The following is an 18,592-nucleotide window of genomic DNA, read 5'->3' on the forward strand; positions in this document are numbered from 1 at the left end:
CTTAAAGGGTTTGATTCTTCAGTATATCAAGTTACTAACATTGGTTCAATGTTCACAAAGCCCGTTTTGTATGGTAATAATGCCCTTCAGAGCCATTAAAGATTGTCTGCAGAGGGGGGTTGTGGTATTGAATAGGTCTGGTATTGTGATGTGTGAGACGAGCAATGGTGGTGTCAAAGGATCCTTAAGCTGGTAAGCAATGCTAAAACCTTTTCAGATCAGGTGGTTAGAGCATGTTTATGGAAAAAAACTCAGTTATCAGTTGACATAAGGGAAAGGTTTGAACTTTGAAGATGTAAAAGCGGGGCCATTGTGCTGGCTGAATGACCCAGTGCCTTTGCTTAGCGTGATTCATGTCACAGTAAAGGCACGCCAGGTTTAAAGCAAACACATGTGGCTTTCATTTGACACATAATTTAAGGCACGTCAACATGTACGCAACATGCTGCTAAATTCTATACGGTAGCTCTGCTTATAACTTCCTGCTTCCCCTGTGTCTCTGAACCATGATACCGCTGGCATGATAACAATTTTAATGCCTCGTGAGTGACACATCTTCTTGAATTGTCAGTTTTCATTATTTCAAATTCTCCCCTTGGTAACAAGGGTCTGAAATTAACTTGAGTAACACAATCCTTCATGCTGACCTTAGTTTGCATCGCTTAAAAATAATGCTCCGTGGCGTAGCCTAATGTTGATTACCAAAGAAGCATCTAGACTCGTCCCTAATTTTTTTTTAAAGAAGATATGTCCCTAAATCATCCTTATTGAGCTGAGAATAATTTAAGTAAATGTATATCTAGTTATGCATTAACAACATAATGACTGTGGAATTTGCTTCAAATAAACAGTCATTTGCGGTTAGTCATGTCTGTTTCTGGTATCCAAGGTATTCATGTAAATGCGATCTGTTTTAATGGCTTTATATGGTCATTGAAGTTGAATGATTGGGTTTAACTTTACTCATGCAAGGCCAGTCACAATGTTACGCTAGATAACTTGTAAAGCATTTTAACAGTAATGAGTGACTAGTCTTTTTGAATAAGCCATTGATTTGTTCAACTGTGTTGTTCAAAAATACTGACTCAATCAGGAATGAAACAAATTATATCTTAATGAGTGAGTCACTGAATCACCTCAACTGATTTGTTCAAAAAACTGAATTAGGAAGGATCAAAACACAGCAACTGTGCACTGCTTAGAGTCAAAATAAGCAAAATAGCACAATATTTTGGCTAAAATTTAAGTTACGCAATATTAATATCCTGTTTGCTGATTTGTCTTACAAGGCGATTGACTTTTCATTGTTAGTATCACTCTGCTTGACTGTGTTTGCATGTCCCAGACAGATTGTCAGTCTGTGTATTATGTGTACTCTTTCTACAGGTTACAGTTTACCAGTAGGTAGTGACAATTGTCTTATTTTTAGTAAGTCATTGAATATTACTATCAACCTATTCATTCAAAAACACTTAATCATTCAGGAACAAAACATGTGACATCTTTGAGTGAGTTATTGAATCTGCAAACTGATTAATTCAAAAACACTCATTCATTTAGGAGTTGAAACATTGCTACCTCTATTTTGCAGTGCTTGGAGACAAAAATGGCAGAAATAATAAAATAACCAGCAAAATTATAACTAAAATATAATTTACTTAATATCAAACTTTATGTATATTAAATAGTTGTAAAAACAACAACTAAAAAAAACAGAATCACACAGTTAATTGTGCCACAAATGCTGTTGATAACTAACTAAAAACAAACCATATGAGAAGTATAGGAGATGGTGAGATAATTCAACACATCTGCATTAAAGTCTATTAACTCCGACTCAGGAAAAACATGCATTAATGTGCTTCTCTTTTGTAACAGTTGTGGAATTCTAATCATTCTAGTCATCAATACGAATATAACCTTGAAGGCTAGTTCTGGATAGGCGTGGGGGAAGTTGTCATGAGACGGGTGAAAAGCGTGGTGGGGGGTGGGTTGTCTAGGCATTGGGACATCAGGGTGGAGGTCCTACAGAGATGGACTGGGATAGACCCCTGAAGGGCTTTTTTCAGGACTGAGGTAATTGGTGTGAAATGGTTGCGTCTGTGGAGCCCCATTTTGGCATATGCTTTGTGCTAAAGTATTGTGCTTGTTTTTCATTGACCATGCAATAATGGACCATATGATGAGATCATTATTAGATATTTCACAATCTTCAGCCTTTAATGCAAAAATGCACACTTTTTGGTAAGATGGTTTAGACTCCTATATATTTAGATTAAACATATTTTCCTTATTTATTTAAATGCTTCAAATAAGTCCACTATGCATAATACACTGAAATACAGAATACAAATTAAGTCTTTGTTATATTTTTGGGTTTGTTTAGGTCTCTTGACTATAGTCTTATTTAAAACCATTTTTAATGAAGCCCTATATACAAAATGAACTTGTATTTCTTATAGATAAGTTTTTAAGTTTCTTATAGATTTTTCAAATGGAGATGATATGCTTTCTATCTGCCAACGTTGAGCAGATGGCCCACATAGATGGAGCAAATATGAATTTAGCACCTGGTTGTTTTTCATCCTCCTGAAAGGTGGCGGCTGCTCTGAGTGTTCTCACACATGTCTCATAATCAGATGGCAGGGTGGCAGTCAGTGCCAGAGAACCAGAGACGCAGAACTCACCGTCACTCGTAGATTAATATCTGAGCTCTGGAAGAGCTTGATATAATCGAGAGAGAGTTTCAGCACTTTAAGCATTATCGAGAGCAGCTCTGAAGCAAATCAAGTTACCTGAAGTGCTTAGATTGAAGTAAGTGATCGAATTTGATCTGTTCTTGTTGAAATCTGTTTTTTAGTCATATTTTCTAGTGTGCTTTGCCTATTATTCGAGTTCTAGTAAAAATTATCTGCATTTGAAAAGCAAATAGCCTTTCTCTGAAAGGTCAGAATGTGAAAAGCTTCACTGTGTCTTGTTTTGTTAGTTTCGTGTCATTTTGAGAAAAGACGTCCTTCATCTGATTGACATGTCATGCCCAGGAGAGTTGTGGGAGGAAATGATATTCAGAGAGGCAGTGCGTTGGTGTTGTGTTTCATATGAGATGCTTTGTTTACACATTTATGGAGAAGAACTCCGGGTTGTGGATGAAGTCATTGGTGGAGGCTAGCAGCAGATCTGATGATAGACATGAACATCTTAGCATAAAATAAACAGTTGCAACTAATGGTCATTTTGATAATCAGCTAATCTACTTAGAAGGATTTTGGTTATTAATCAAGCAATGAATCATCAACTTTTAATGTACTGTTCAGTTTTTATCTTTTTTAAAGAGGCTGTGCATGTGCTAATAACAATAAAGACAAGTTGATGAATCAATCAAAAAAATATATACTTTTAATATATTAAACATCCAACCTCCTTAACATTTGTTTTTTTAATTAGCATCATGACTCAAAAATCGACAAAAACGACTTCCGTTACATTTTAGTTACTAAATTAATAATAATAAATATTTAACACATAAACAGCTTTAGTCTAAATAGTTTTAAACTTCAATTTAGACTCCTAGACTTTAAATTAAACAACCATCATTGTTTAAAACTGTGTACTCACTTGAATGCTCCAGAATAAGCATGAATGACCTGCTGAAGAAAACAAACCTTTGATATTATTCATAAAAAAATTCATAATTGCAGTCTCCCCCAGTTAACAAAAAGCAGCTACAGAGTAATGCTCTCAATGCACGGTTCTTCACTAGTAGTGGTAAAAATCGGATTCATTAACATTGCTTTTCTTGAACAAAGGCTGCTAATTAGAGGTGGCAACTGCAGTGAGTAGGCCCAGTCAAATCAGCTTTGAGTGAACAAGCTAATGATAGAGACTGAGGGGAATGCGGGCCGTCAGACAGGGTGACCTTAGTGTGGCCAGCAGGTCAGGAACAGAGAGAACAACATCTGCAGGAATGTGTTTCATAGTGTAGATCACAAAAACGGATCATGCATACCTTTTGTCTTTTCCTTTCAGATCAAGAATGCTGAAGACGCAATGGATCCCCTAGTTCACTTGAGCCCACTGAGAGTCCGAATCTCTGCTCTCCCACATCCCACGCGCCCACCTCGTCCCTGGGCACCCGACCCTGCGCCTTTCACCATCTCCTGGAAGAGGGAATAGTTTTCATACTAACACACGGGAGAAAGGTGAAAGCTTCCTGTGTAAATATGACTGGATGGAGGTCTCCGTGGCATCTGGTCCTGCTCAACTCGCTGACATGTGGCCTGGAGATCTGCGTGGCGGCTGGGATCACCTACGTGCCTCCTCTGTTGCTGGAGGCTGGCGTGGAGGAACAGTATATGACAATGGTTTTAGGTAAGGTTTCAGCCTAACCTTGGAATGTGGAACCAGGGTTTGTGATTGGTTAATTAAGGGCTGTGCTGTAAACAGCAAGTCAAGGTTGTTTCCCACTAAGGAGTTGATCCTATAATAGGGGCCATTATCATAATTACTGGCTAAATCACTCGCTGCCTCATCCAGGTGGTAATCAGGTGCTAATTGGAAAGCACTGGACTGCAGGAAGAGGCCCGGAGGCTCGAGGGTCAGCAGCTGTGTGGAAGCTTTTATAGTTTTACTGCATCTTGTTAAAATTCTGTGGGACCTTCCTCTGGAATTTCATCAGAAAATATAGTCATCGTGGGCTACCTTAGAGCTGAAAACCTCTTTCTCATATTGTGGGCTTGTGCAGTCAACCTATTTAAATGTGCACTTTTTCCATTTCTCACCCCCATGATCTCGTAATTGTGTTAGGAGTTTTGAGAAGCATTTTCAAAAAAGTCATTATTATTCCTTTGAAAAACTGGTAGACAAAATATTAATGGAAAACTTAGTATTAGTAATACTAGATAAAAAATGACATAAGATGTCATGTGAAAATAAATAAATCAATAATTTCATATTAATATATATTATACACACACACACACACACACGAACACATATACACACTATGGCTGTCAAGTCAATTAATCGCATCCAAAAATGTGTGTATTAATATACACCGTGCAAACATAAAGTATATTATGCAAACACAAACTTTTATTCTGGATGCGATTAATCGCGATAATATATATATAATATATACTTTTATATGTTCAAAAGTTTGGGGTCATTTTTGACAATAAATTAATACTTTAATGAGCATTAAATTGATCAAAAGTTACAGTCAACAGAAATCGATTTTAAATAAATGCTGTTCTTTTGAAATTTCTATTCTTCGAAGAACCCTGAGAAGAAGAATAAAATAGTTTCCACCAAAAATGTTCTATGTATTAAAATATAATAATAAGTAATATAAGTATCAAAGCTGTTTTTAACGGTTATAATAATATGTGACAATGAAGCCTGGAGTTATGACGGCTGAGTGTTAAGGAAGAAATAATACATTAAAATAGGAAACTGATAATTGTAATAATATTTCACAATACTGTATTTTGATGCAGCCTTGGTGGGCATAAGAAACTATACAAATTTTGAATGGTAGTTCATGTAATATATGAATACTTTTTTATTATATATTATATACATAAAAATAAATATTAATATTCTAAATTTTCATGGTTTATATATGCCACTAGGCCACGGCATGAAACAATTTAAAGTGTGCAGTTTCAAAGAGAATACTTTGCTTTTGTCTACTAGAAAAAAAAAGTCCATGAGAACTTTGTTCATATAAAGCGACGTGAGTGATTATTTTTATTTTTCATCCTAGAATAACAGCCTTATGACTCTAAATATTTGGCGTCTGTGTTTGAGATTTTCTTTTCAGCGTGTCATATGAACAGATGCATTATTTGGTGCCCACAAATGGTTTCCACATGGCTTTTGCTGTAAAAGAATCTCTCTCAAAGACTATTTGCCTTGCAACCTAAACAGAATAAAAGCAGTTCACAAATGTGCATGTGGTCACTTTGCACCAGACGGACAGAAGATGTGTGGTCTGTTAATATGTTCTACATACCGCTCTCTTTGTCAACAGCTGCAGTGGAAAGCAAAGAAAGATCCTTTGTGTTCATTTCCATTCACAAGCTATATAAACTCATAATGTTGTTGCCATTAAAAGTGCTTTCAAAAGGTTTGTGTGTGGTTCCAGAGGTTTTGTTGGATGCTCATTTGATGAGTTCTTTGTGACCTCTTCTCGAACTTACACTGCATTATAGCTATACATTTCTTCCCTGGAACTTAAATCCATGACCTTTGTGTTGTTAAAGCCACACTGGAGCAACAGAAACCATTAGGATGACTATAATGAATTGCACTGTGTAGTAAATAAAAGAGTCATATGATTAATTGTCTCGAACTGCTGCAAACAGCACAAAGGCACCTTTAAAGGGAAGTGGGCATAATCCCACTCTCCCTCCACTTTGGGAAAAACAGCATGTGTTGACTTACAGGCAGAGTTGACCGACATTGTTAAATAAATCTCTTTATGGTAGGCAGTTCCAACTACAGTATTCCTCACATTACTCATAGTTTGTCAATACCTGCTCAGTGCCTTAAATAGGGTTACCTTAATTTTTCTAGGTGTGTTTTTACCATACACTGTAGGTTTTTACACACATGCTTCCATTTTCCGGTTCACAGCTCTTGCGGAAATGTGTTTTTTTAGTGTGTGAGAATTTGCAAACATTATTATTATGCACCATGATGGCAAAAAACAGCATAAATTAGTTTCAAAACCACTATATACTCTACTATTCAAAAGTTTACGGTCTGTAAGATTTTATTTTTGTTGTTGGTTTAAGAAATGTATACATTTATTCAGCAAGGACACACTGAATTAATCAAACGTGACAGTAAAGACATTAATAATGTTACAACAGATTTCTATTTCAAATAAATGCTGTTCCTTTGAACTTTCTATTCTTCAAATATTCTTCAAATTTTCTATTCTTCAAGAATCCAGAAAAAATGCAAGTGCTGATAAGTAAGTTTTTGACTCTACTAAAGCATGAAAACACCATAATATGTCTGCAGATATTTAAGAAACATGCTAAGTTAACCTACTTGTTTATCTGAAAAACAATGCTACAGTCAGTTACTCTCCTCTGAAAATGTGCGTTCTGTGCCAGAATGTCAGTGTTTGTTTTGGTTTGTAAAACCCGCCCACTGCCAGTTTACCCAATTCTATTTCGGCACCACGGTTGCCAGTTGGATGAAAAACACAGCGTATTTCATATCCATTCAGCATCAAGTGCTCTCATTCTTGTTGGTTTCGTCAATCTGGCAACCTGCCTGTGCGTCAAGTCTGAGGCGGAGGGACCAGGTGAAAGAAAACCCCTCTCCAGTATTTTGAATTTGGACTGCAATACCTAGTTCAACCACTCTGTGTCAATCCTACATACAGCATCTTTAAGCAACTCTTTTCAACATGGCTAATAAACTTTTTTTTTTTTTCTCAAACTTTCTTGAGCAGCAAATCAAGGATCATGTGACATTTGAAGACTTTGTGTTTGCAGTAATGGATAACATAATTTGATAAAATTTTTAATTTATAGCAATAATGCTTTTGTTAAATGTAGTACAGTTTTTCACTGTATACCTTAAACTAGTATACATTCTATAATATTTTTTTATCATTAAACGTACTAAGATTTTTTACAGTGTGCACTGAGTAAATTGACTCCAGTGAACTTTTAATTGCATTTTGAGCATGTTCAGGTCATCATTCCACCACGCACTTGAATAAAAATAGCTGCTGAAGATCTAGACATGAATCGAAATGGGAATCAATGCATGACCAGTGAGTCATCTGCTTTAATTAGAAAGCTGTGGGAATGAGGGAGCAGAGCCAGAGACTGGTCACCTTAAACTACAGGCTTTACAGCAGGCTGAAGACGAAGTCAAAAGATAGAGGCCATGGCTGTGATTCTTTGACAAAAATGTTGTCTCCAGTGACAAAAAAAAAACATTTCTTTTTTTTAATATTCATATACTTTTTCATTAGGTATTGGACCTGTCCTGGGACTTCTCTTCATCCCCCTGATTGGCTCAGCCAGCGATCACTGCAACAGCAGCTATGGCCGACGACGACCCTTCATATGGTTGCTGTCATTGGGAGTTCTCCTTGCCCTTTTTATCATACCAAATGCTGATGTGTTGGCTGCCAACCTGAGCTGGGGCAGCACCCGCCACAACCAGGCTCTCCAGGTGGGCCTGCTCATCTTAGGCGTGGGCCTATTGGACTTCTGCGGACAGGTGTGCTTTACGCCACTGGAGGCGTTACTCTCGGACCTCTACCGTGAACGGGATGACTGCGGACAGGCTTTCGCTATGTTCTCCTTCATGGTAAGCCTTGGAGGTTGCATAGGCTATTTGCTACCCGCCCTAGACTGGAGCGGTGGGCTACTTTCCTTCTACCTTGGTGGTCAGGCTGAGTGCTTGTTCTCCCTCCTCATCCTCATCTTCGTGGTCAGCGTGTTAGTGACCATGAAGGTGTCCGAGGAACCCTCATCCACCCTGGAACCGGTGCCGTCGGAGCCCGGACGGTGTTTTCCATGCTCATGCTGCTATCTGTTTCAGTGTAAGCTGCGGACTCTGAAGTCTGGCCCGCTCATGTGTCTGCTCAGGACTTGCTGGTCCATGACACCGACCATTTATCGCAGCTACTGCCATGTGCCACTTGTCATGCGACAGCTGTGTTTGGCACAGCTCTGCAGCTGGATGGGTGTCATGTCCTTCATGCTCTTCTACACAGATTTTGTCGGCGAGGGACTGTACGAAGGAGTTCCTAGCGCCGCTCCTGGTTCCATTCTCAGGCAACGCTATGATGAAGGTTAGTAAGTAAAATAAACCCTGTTTACTTTCTTAATGCACATTTGTGGTCTTTATTGTGAGGGATTCATCAGTGCATCATTAGACTCTGAAATCACACAAATTTAATTAAATTAATTTGCAATCTTTACAATTTGATAGTCATATTATATTTTCAATTAATCCTGCATCCCTAGTCTTGTATGAAATGCCTACTTCTCATGATCTAATTATTTTTTTCACATTTATTTTCAATGAATATCATTCAGAAATACATAATAGAGAAATAAATCAGTTGCGAACAGCAGTACACGCAAATTTATTTAAGTGATGAAAATTCATATGCTTCCAAATATCAGTGACTTTCTCTTTTGTGGAAAACAAAAAAGGATGTTTTGAAGAATTTTTGCTCTTTTATACATAAAATTAAAGTAAATGGGGAGCGGATGCAGCTAGGTGTTAAAGGGTTAGTTCGCCCAATTTGCAAAATTATGTCCTTAATAACTTACCCTCATGTTGTTCCAAACCCGTAAGACCTCCTTTTAACTTCGGAACACAGTTTAAGATATTTTAGATTTAGTCCGAGAGCTCTCAGTCCCTCCATTGAAACTGTGTGCACGGTTTATTGTCCATGTCCAGAAAGGTAAGAAAAACATCTTCAAAGTAGTCCATGTGACATCAGAGGGTCAGTTAGAATTTTTTGAAGCATCGAAAATACATTTTGGTACAAAAATAGCAAAAACTACGACTTTATTCAGCATTGTCTTATCTTCCGTGTCTGTTGTAAGACAGTTCAAAACAAAGCAGTTTGTCATATCCGGTTTGCGAACGAATCATTTGATGTAACCGGATCTTTCACGAGTCAAGAACCATTTCTGTCAGACGTGTCCAATTCGAGAACCGTGGAGCTGATGATACTGAGCATGTGTGATTCAGCATGAAGCAGACAGACACACAGAGCGTCTGAACCGAACTGATTCTTTTGGTGATTGATTCTGAACTGATTCTGTGCTAATGTTATGAGCCCAGGTAAACCAAAGGCTTGCAATCATCGCCAATGACCCCATTACGTCGAGCACAAAAGAACCGGTGAACCGCTTTCTTCAACCGGTTTCTTGAATCGAACTGTCAGAAAGAACTACTGGTGATTCGAAAACCGATGCAACCGGTTCTTGACTCGTGAACGAGTCAGTCTTTTGTTCGTTATCTGGCTCGGCTCGGTGTTCATCTTCAGTTCTCTTTTTACAGCAGTCAGTCAGTGTACTGTTTGAGTACATGCATTACTCCGGGATATTGGTTTGTTTGAACTCAGAGGGAGTGTCAGCCACAAGTTAACAGCTTAAGTCATTTGTGGATTAATGCTTATTGGAGACGCGAACAGTTTAAAACGATTCAGTTCGATTTGGTGAACTGGTTCAAAAAGATCCCGTTACATCGAATGATTCGTTCGCAAACCGGATATCACAAACTGCTTTGTTTTGAACTGTCTTACAACAGACACGGAAGAGAAGACAATGCTGAATAAAGTCGTAGTTTTTGCTATTTTTGGACCAAAATTTATTTTCGATGTTTCAAAAAATTCTAACTGACCCTCTGATGTCACATGGACTACTTTGATGATGTTTTCTTACCTTTCTGGACATGGACAGTATACCGTACACACAGTTTCAATGGAGGGACTGAGAGCACGCGGACTAAATCTAAAATATCTGAAACTGTGTTCCGAAGATAAATGGAGGTCTTACTGGTTTGGAACGACATGAGGGTGAGTTATTAATGACATAATTTTGATTTTTGGGTGAACTATCCCTTTAAGTAACAGAGCAGTAAGTTTCTTAGCAGAAACTGAATCCAAAACTGCTTTGTCATAATGTTGCATTTCAAGCAGGTCATGTAATGTTTGATTTCCCAAGAGATTTTCAATGGTTAATGATATTATTTATTTCAGAGACGTTGTCAGACTCATGCGTAATGCATTCCCACTCATGTTAATGTTAAGGGACATTTTATTGGTAAATATTTGTACATAGATTCTCAGATTTGCCTAGAGGCTCTCACTGGACGGCAGAAAGGATATCAGTGTTTGTTTCATGGAGTTAAGCATAATAATGAATATTACCTTTGCCTCATATCCTTGTCTGCCCAAAAGGCTTTTTTTTAAACTGTCCATAAAATTGTTTTCCTGCTGTTGGTGGTCTGTCATTTCCGTCCTCTGGCCAGATCATCGGTCTCTACGACGTGAACTTGTATTCACCTCCACATGTGGCCTCTGTCAGCCCGGGTGCTTGAGCTTCCAGCAATGTTCATGAAAACAAATGCATGTCTTTAGCTAGTCAACAACTATAACTTACAAAATCTACTTCATGTTAAGCTAGCATCTGGACCTCTCCCACTGAGCTTTGACACCAGCAGAAAGCTCCTTTAGCAAAACATTTTGACAGATGTGGTCAAGATTAGTGTGCAAACAAACGAAGTCTTGTCAGTGCAGTCGACCGCAAACTGTGCCCCATGTAACAAAAAGTGTTTGCGATAGGTGCTCAATACAGTGAACATCTCGGGGTTCTGCAATTGTTTAAATTATGAATTCCTTCTCTGAGGAAAGATCCTGGCTTGTTTGAAGTACAACGCCAGTGCCTGCAAACACATGCCTTAGTAAACATCACTTATAGGAATTATTCAAAGGAAACGTTCTCCATTATGCTCAAATAGGCAAAGCAAACAGAATGAAATGACCTCATCTGTCAAAGCCACAAGGGCTGGGGATTGTTGTTTACCTGGACATGCGCAGCTGTTGAAAAGAATGGTGACCCCACTGGTGTCCTTTGAATTTCCACTATTTTGTGATAAATACCAGCTCACTGTAAATTAATCAGTGTATGGAATCTGTAAGATTTTTGAAAGAAGTCTCTAATTTATTTGATCATAAATGTGATATATTTTAACGTACTTTATTCCTGTGATGCAAAGATGAATTTTCAGCAGCCATTATTACAGTTTTCAGTGTCACATGATCGGGATAGGTTTTTTATTTCAGGTATGTTGCTATAAACAACACAATATTGTTAAGCGCCATTATACAAAAATATTTGTGCAATCCTGAAATTCACCTGAATCAACACTTGAATCCGAATCAAGTGTTAATTCTAAACCAAACCAACCTGTTTCTCTAGTGAAATTCTCCAACATCCCCCCTACAGGTATCCGTATGGGCAGCCTGGGCCTGTTCCTGCAGTGCGCTACCTCAACCTTCTTCTCGCTGGTCATGAGCAGGCTGGTGCATCTCTTTGGGTCCAGGGTAGTCTATTTGAGCAGCATGGTGTGTTTCACCATCTCTGCTCTGGTCATCTGCTTGTCCAAGAGTGTCTTGTTGGTCACGGCTATGTCGGCCCTCACTGGCTTTGCCTATGCGACGCTGCAGACACTGCCTTACACGCTTACCTGCCACTATCACAAAGAGAAAGAGGTAGGCATTTCAGACTTGCATATATTTTCTGTCTTTTATAGACCTAATCAATAATAAAAACTAGATTTATTTTTTACAAATGTCTCACTTGCTTCTCATCACTAACATCCTTCAGGTGTACATGCAAAACAGCAAAACCAAAAAAGTGCACACAAATGGATTCACCATCACAAGGGATTCAGTTTGTCTGACACTAGACAACGGCCCTGGAGATCTCAACCGCAAGAGTGACATTTCCAATGGGCATGTTTCTTACAGTGGAGATGAACCTGAGTATTACCCACTTCTGCATCAGAACAGTGCCGCCCTTGGTCTGGAGTCAGGGGATTTTAGGAAACGTGGAGTGGGACTGGACTTTGCCATTCTGGACAGCACCTTCCTTCTCTCTCAGGTCTTCCCTACCCTCTTCATGGGCATGATCGTCCAGTTCACAGAGTCCGTCACTGTGTACATCGCCTCCTCTGCCATCTTTAGCGCCATTGGCATTTATTTTGCCACCCACATCATCTTTGACCAAAAGGACCTCAGAAGCTGAAAGCAGCAGTAATCATGTGAGTCATTTCACAGTTCACCTTTTACTAAGCATCATGCTAAATGTCACTGACTAATCTACAGAAAGTGATGGTAAAAAATTAGATGGGAGTAAAAATTATATTTCAGTTCTTTTTGCAAGGGGAACAATATTTTTGCAAGCGAACATGAATGTTTTGCTAGAGAATGAAAAGTTTCTCAAGAGAATGCAATACTTTTTCAAGATAAGTTTTTTGGGTGAATGCAATACTTTTGTGGAGAGAATACTATTTTTCTTTTCTCAAATTATATTTTTATTAGTAGTAGTATTTTTTTTACATCATTGTCCGTTTAGGTGCTCTGTACGAATCCTACCTTAGACAAGTGTTTGCTTTTTCTAATGCAAGGCTTGCAAGTCCTTTGTAGTACATTTTGCTGACTGCATTATTTATCCTTTTTCTTCATAGCTCATGCTTGCTTTGAAGATTAATTGTGCATATCTCTATGGGACCCATGGACACATCAAAATGGACTTGATGTAATTCCTGTTGTATTATAAAGACTCTTTGTAAAGAACTATTTTATTGTATGTGTATTTTTATATTGATAATATATACATATATTTATATCCCTATGGGAATTTATAAGGAACCCGTTTTGGCGAGGTCTGTATTTATGTAATACTATAACCTTGTTTGACTTGTTTGTCAAACAAAAGTGTCTTAATTTTATATATATATATATATTACTTTAATATGACTAATAACACAATGTTATGTATAAAATCTCAATCTGGTGTTCAAATGACAATCTGGTGTAGTTTTCTACAGGTAACATTACACACAGACCTAGGCTATCTATTCAAAGTGTTGCAAAACCATCATCAACAATATGACTTTTCTATTTTGTGGCCGAGTTATAATAAGTTACTTTTAAAAACTGTAAAAAAAAAAAATTATGTTTTAAGTAATGCATCTGTAAGTACACTCACCATTGCTCAGAGTGTGTGTGTGGAGCTTTATGTGTATGAGTGCTATGGGGTTTGACTTTGTTAAACATTTTCCAAATTCTCATGATAAATTTCTTGTCCAGTTGAAGAATCATCAGTCCAGTCACAACACAATGAACTAATAAAAGAGGTACTGATATTTAAATGCTGAGATTTTTTCTTTTTTTATTTGGATGAACTATTTAAAGTGGGGAATTGTCAAATCTAATGCAGCCTGTCTATTGTTTACACCTTAAATTAAGATATTTTTTTCTGCAAGATTTACATTAAACTAATGCCATGGGCTATTTTGTTTTACTGGAAGGTTTCAGATGATGTCATTCTGTCTTGCGTTAAGCCTGTTTGTCCCCTCAATAGTGGCGTATATAAATAATTTTCATTATACTTCACATTTAATTAAATTATTATTTTGTTAGAGAAAAAAAGATTGCAAACTATTTTTTCTCTGAATGTTTAAATGGTGTTTGGTTAATCTTTTTGTGTCAACAGAGGACAAAACGTTCTAACTAAAGAAATGACATCAAATTAATTTCTGTTCATAGATGCAATGGAATGTTTTGAAGTGGATCCATTTGAAATGACACAACTACTCAACATTCTCTTTTGTTCCTTGAAATAGACTGTCTAGATTCTGAAGTGTTTGAACAATTAATGCTGTAGATAAATGGGTCGGGATTTTGCATGAAAAAAAACGAACTATATTTCGCTTTATCTGGCGTCCATAGGGATTATGTCTGACATATTTTACATTTTTAAACAATGTTGATAGTGAAGAAAAGTATTTTCCCTGTAGGTTGATTTAAATGATAATCTAATAAACATAATTTAATATTTTGACAGATTTAGGTTAATAAAATTTGAGAAGTGGTGAGTTTTGATGTCAGTCTCAAATATCAAGGAAATTAAAACAAATAGCCTATTACCTCCTCCAAAAGAATCATAGAAGTTATTACATTACTTAAAGCTAGGTATTAAATAATTGCGCTTGAAATTTTAACATAACGAGACAGCGCTACCTGTTGGACACACAGCCAACTGTCTTTAATTTTTGTTCACCTGCCAGGTGTAAAAATCTATCTATCTATCTATCTATCTATCTATCTATCTATCTATCTATCTATCTGTCTGTCAGTGCTAAGTCAATTAGCCGTTAGGAGTTCAGTTCGCGCTCGGACGAGCGTTACGTCCAGCTAAGCTGTGTTTTTAGCCAGATGTATAAATCAAGGGGCATATTCAAAATATAGCTTAGTGAAAGCTTCCTGAGCAAACAGGCCATGAAGTGTTTTGCCAGATTGACATGGCTTCGCGGTGACAACTGGCCTGTTTCTACACGTTCCTTCTAAATAAGGAAGCGGCCCGTCAGGCATATGACCGCCGGTCCAATTTGGGAGCTGCCAACAAAGCCCATCACGCCCCATGCTCTCACTCTCGCGCTCGCTCTCCCCGGGGCCGCTCGCGTGGATTGATAGCTATTGGATTTTGACGTTCAGACTGACCCCCAGCGGCGGTGAGGTCAGCGTGATGTCATCCTGAAGGTGAGTGATGTCATCCCGAAGATCTCCCGGGCAAGGTGAGCTTGCATTTTGGTGAGTGTGTGGTGCTCCCCGTCCAGAGAGGTGAAACATGGTAATCATCATCGCCGCCACCGCCACCAGCTCAAGCTCTGCCGCCCTGCTCTTCTCATCTACCGAGGGGCTTATTGCGTTACACGCTCGCAGCCCCGACCTGCCTTCCAAAAATAAGCCCCTGCCACCATGCCGAAAGAAGAAAAACAAGAGTGGTATTTTTAGGGGCATTCATTTTGACCACGTGCCCCGAGGGTAAACCGGATGGCCACTGCGCAAAGGTTCCTGATCAGTATGTGCGAGAGCAGCGGGCGCTGGACGTGGACTGCGGTTGTTCTGCTGGGCATTCTGCTTGGGATCGTGTCCTCCTACCCCACCTCGAACAGGACTAATGCAACTTCACTGGAGAAAAGGTGGGAGACGCTCTTCTCCCGCTCCGTTTTGGGGATCTCGGTGGAGAAATCGGACCTGAACTGGGAGCGTGACTATTTGCAGGGCATTAAGAGAGTGCGGAGGCTGTACTGCAACGTGGGCATTGGGTTTCACCTGCAGGTCCTGCCAGACGGATGGATAAACGGTGTCCATAATGAGAACCAGTACAGTGAGTTGCATCCAGAAATGTCATGCATGACGCTTAATAGCAGGGATGGAGATGAGTAAAATAAACAGCTGAATAAACAGCTCTCTCTATATATAATTAAATAATTAAAATTAAATAAAAAAATAACCTACTGTTAATAAAATATATATCCTACTGTGTGTGCATATATATATATATATATATATATATATATATATATATATATATATATATGCTAGATTAATATATATTTGAATTTTATCATTATTAGGCCCCTATTACTATTATTGTCTCATGTGTCCTAAAGCAATGACATATCTATTAAAATAAACCCTAATGTCAATCACTACTGAAATTCACGAGGCTCAAACATGACACGAATGCTTGGACGAATTTAGACAGCAACTAATTTTACTCAGCGTCCATCTGCTTGTCGTACATGCCAGAACTGCAGGGCTTTTTTTCCATGTCACATTATAAGAAATGAGCCAGCATGGGAGAAAATGCAGAACAAAGGCTCAGTGCATCCCCTGGATCCACCCACTTGTGCAGAACGCATCCTACCGATTGAGTAAATGAGCTGCCGTGTGCCACAGTGTCATGAATCTAACACTGATGTTCTGTTCAATCAGGTCTTCTAGAAATCTCAGCGGTAGAGAGAGGAGTGGTTAGTCTATACGGAGTGAAAAGCAAGCTGTTTGTCGCAATGAGCAGCCGCGGAAGGTTATACGGAACGGTAGGTATGCCTGTCTTTTGATATCATTGTATTGTACAGAAAAGTGTTAAATGGGACAGTGACATGTGATGTATGTGATGGTGATAAAAATGTCAAGTTTAGTGGCAAGTGGTTTCATAAAAAAACATATATTGATGTATTTTGTTAACGGCTCTAGAATGTCAAGTGGTGTTACCATTAATATAATGTACCTAAATATTTAAGTAGTTGGCTACTTTGGCTTGTCATTCATTTTTAATAACTGTTGGCTCATAGGAGCTGTGATGATGTGCATGGCTTGAATGTAAAATGAGCTACTTTGCACTGGGATTATTAAGAAGCCAGATCTCACCCTGAGGTGTTACTCACATTATATTTTTGATGTGTTTTTTTTTTTTTTTATTGGCACTGAGAGTTCCACTGAAACTTTCCATTCAACAACAGATTCTTTCCAGAATTCTTTAGATTTTTAAAATGTTCTTTACACTAAGAATAAAATGTTATTTTTAAGAACTGTTCATTGAAAGGTTCTTTTGGGAACCAAAAATAGTTGTTCTATGGTATCGCAAACTCCCCCTTTGGAACTATTTTTTAGAACATTTTTAAGAAAGTAGGCAGTTCCACATTTTTGTGCAAGCGATAAATCTGATGTATTGATAAAATCTGTTAATTAAAGTCACTTACAAGATTTATGCGGTTGGTACAGTCAGAGTTCAGTTAAGCAGACAAAGTAATTTTTACGCTTTAGAAATTGAAGATAAAACTGATAAGTTTGCCTTTTCTGATGTTCAGCCGATTGGCATCTCCATCAGAAGCAGTATGGGCCTTAAAAAAGAATCTGGCCTTCAATCCACGTGCATGCTATGTGGTGATTGTGAAAAGAATTCATTCTCATTGAATTCTACGGAAACGGGAAATGAATTGCCTGGGTTTTGTCAGTTGGTTCATTACTCGTGTAAAATGAACTAGTGTTGCTTTGTGATTTTTACTGCATTTTTTAGTTAGATTAGAAAGGAGGGTGTATGGAGAGTATGTGATGGAGAAGTGGTGTGTAGGGCTTAGAAAGAGGTTTGGAGGAATAATACCAAACTAACTATCTAATCCATACCATTTTTAGAGGGCCTTCCGTGACGAGTGCAAGTTCAAGGAGACACTGCTGCCCAACAATTACAACGCATACGAGTCTTCCATTTACAAGGGCTTTTATATCGCCCTCAGCAAACACGGCCGCTTGAAGCGAGGCTACAAGGCTTCCCCAGCAATGACCGTCACACATTTCCTCCCACGTTTATGAGCAAACCTGGCAATAACACAATCATTTGCACATGTTTGATGTTCTCGTAGGTAACCCAAACATGCTAAGAGGTAAAACTGCAAAGAACTAAAAGAACGCATTGTATTTATTTTCATTGAAATAATAGTAATAATAATATATGTATATTTCGGTAGCTTACTTTGTGTCTGAACTTTGTGTACATGCCATTCTTTGCTGCTTATGATTTCTATTATGAATATTATCGAGGAGCTTTTTTGCCTTCTCACTTTTTATGGGTGCTTGCCATAACTGGTGTAAACCTTACACGGCACTGGACTAACATCCTCAGCTTTTAGAAGTGAAATGGATACTTTTATTACCTCAAAGAGCCACATCTGCATTGAAAAAAGTTATGGAGGGAAAAATAAATATCAGTTTAGTGAGATAAAAGCACTTGTTTTTCATAGGTGGTGCCTTAGCCTCTGCTATTTTGCCTCCTTTTATGCTTGCAAGAAAGAGGTTTCTGTTCCATATTTAGATCAACAACTAAGTAGTTGACTTTAAAAACTGATTGCATGCATCCTTATTGGGGGTTCAGCTCAGAGAGGGCTATTTTACGCCTCATGCAAGCTCAGAATTTGACTGAAAGTCTGTGGATGGCTAGTCCTGAAAAGTTTGGGTGCTTCCATT

At 38.2% G+C, this 18,592-nt stretch overlaps 2 protein-coding genes across 4 annotated transcripts in view; both read left to right on the forward strand.

The window, feature by feature from the left end:
- The window catches only part of LOC132133090 (solute carrier family 45 member 3-like), a 22,367-nt gene extending 8,435 nt beyond the window's left edge, over nucleotides 1-13,932 (forward strand). For 2 of the 3 annotated variants that reach the window (XM_059545801.1, XM_059545803.1), the window contains exons 2-6: nucleotides 4,027-4,368; nucleotides 8,000-8,827; nucleotides 12,003-12,268; nucleotides 12,384-12,819; nucleotides 13,246-13,932. In XM_059545801.1, coding sequence (XP_059401784.1) covers nucleotides 4,221-4,368; nucleotides 8,000-8,827; nucleotides 12,003-12,268; nucleotides 12,384-12,803 — 1,662 coding nt within the window. In that variant the 5' untranslated portion in view covers nucleotides 4,027-4,220 and the 3' untranslated portion in view covers nucleotides 12,804-12,819; nucleotides 13,246-13,932. Of the gene's footprint in view, nucleotides 1-2,660; nucleotides 2,815-4,026; nucleotides 4,369-7,999; nucleotides 8,828-12,002; nucleotides 12,269-12,383; nucleotides 12,820-13,245 lie in introns of those variants that run through there. The other variant, XM_059545802.1, reaches the window with a different exon arrangement.
- A 1,286-nt stretch (nucleotides 13,933-15,218) lies between these two features.
- On the forward strand, nucleotides 15,219-18,226 carry LOC132133510 (fibroblast growth factor 4B-like). Its single transcript, XM_059546367.1, has 3 exons — nucleotides 15,219-15,953; nucleotides 16,565-16,668; nucleotides 17,765-18,226. Exons 1-3 carry the CDS (start codon nucleotides 15,617-15,619, stop codon nucleotides 17,939-17,941), a joined length of 618 nt encoding a protein of 205 aa, XP_059402350.1. The 5' UTR covers nucleotides 15,219-15,616; the 3' UTR covers nucleotides 17,942-18,226.
- The last annotated feature ends 366 nt before the right edge of the window (nucleotides 18,227-18,592 follow it).

The sequence above is a fragment of the Carassius carassius genome, chromosome 50 (genome assembly GCF_963082965.1).
Source record: "Carassius carassius chromosome 50, fCarCar2.1, whole genome shotgun sequence".
NCBI classification, from domain to species: Eukaryota; Metazoa; Chordata; class Actinopteri; order Cypriniformes; family Cyprinidae; genus Carassius; species Carassius carassius.

What these genes read in the sequence shown, in the direction of transcription:
- LOC132133510 (XM_059546367.1), top strand. Translation starts at nt 15,617, where the DNA reads ATGGCCACTGCGCAAAGGTTCCTGATCAGTATGTGCGAGAGCAGCGGG. An exon ending in CCATAATGAGAACCAGTACA is followed by an intron (nt 15,954 to 16,564) that starts GTGAGTTGCATC and finishes CTGTTCAATCAG; the next exon opens with GTCTTCTAGAAATCTCAGCG. An exon ending in GCGGAAGGTTATACGGAACG is followed by an intron (nt 16,669 to 17,764) that starts GTAGGTATGCCT and finishes TACCATTTTTAG; the next exon opens with AGGGCCTTCCGTGACGAGTG.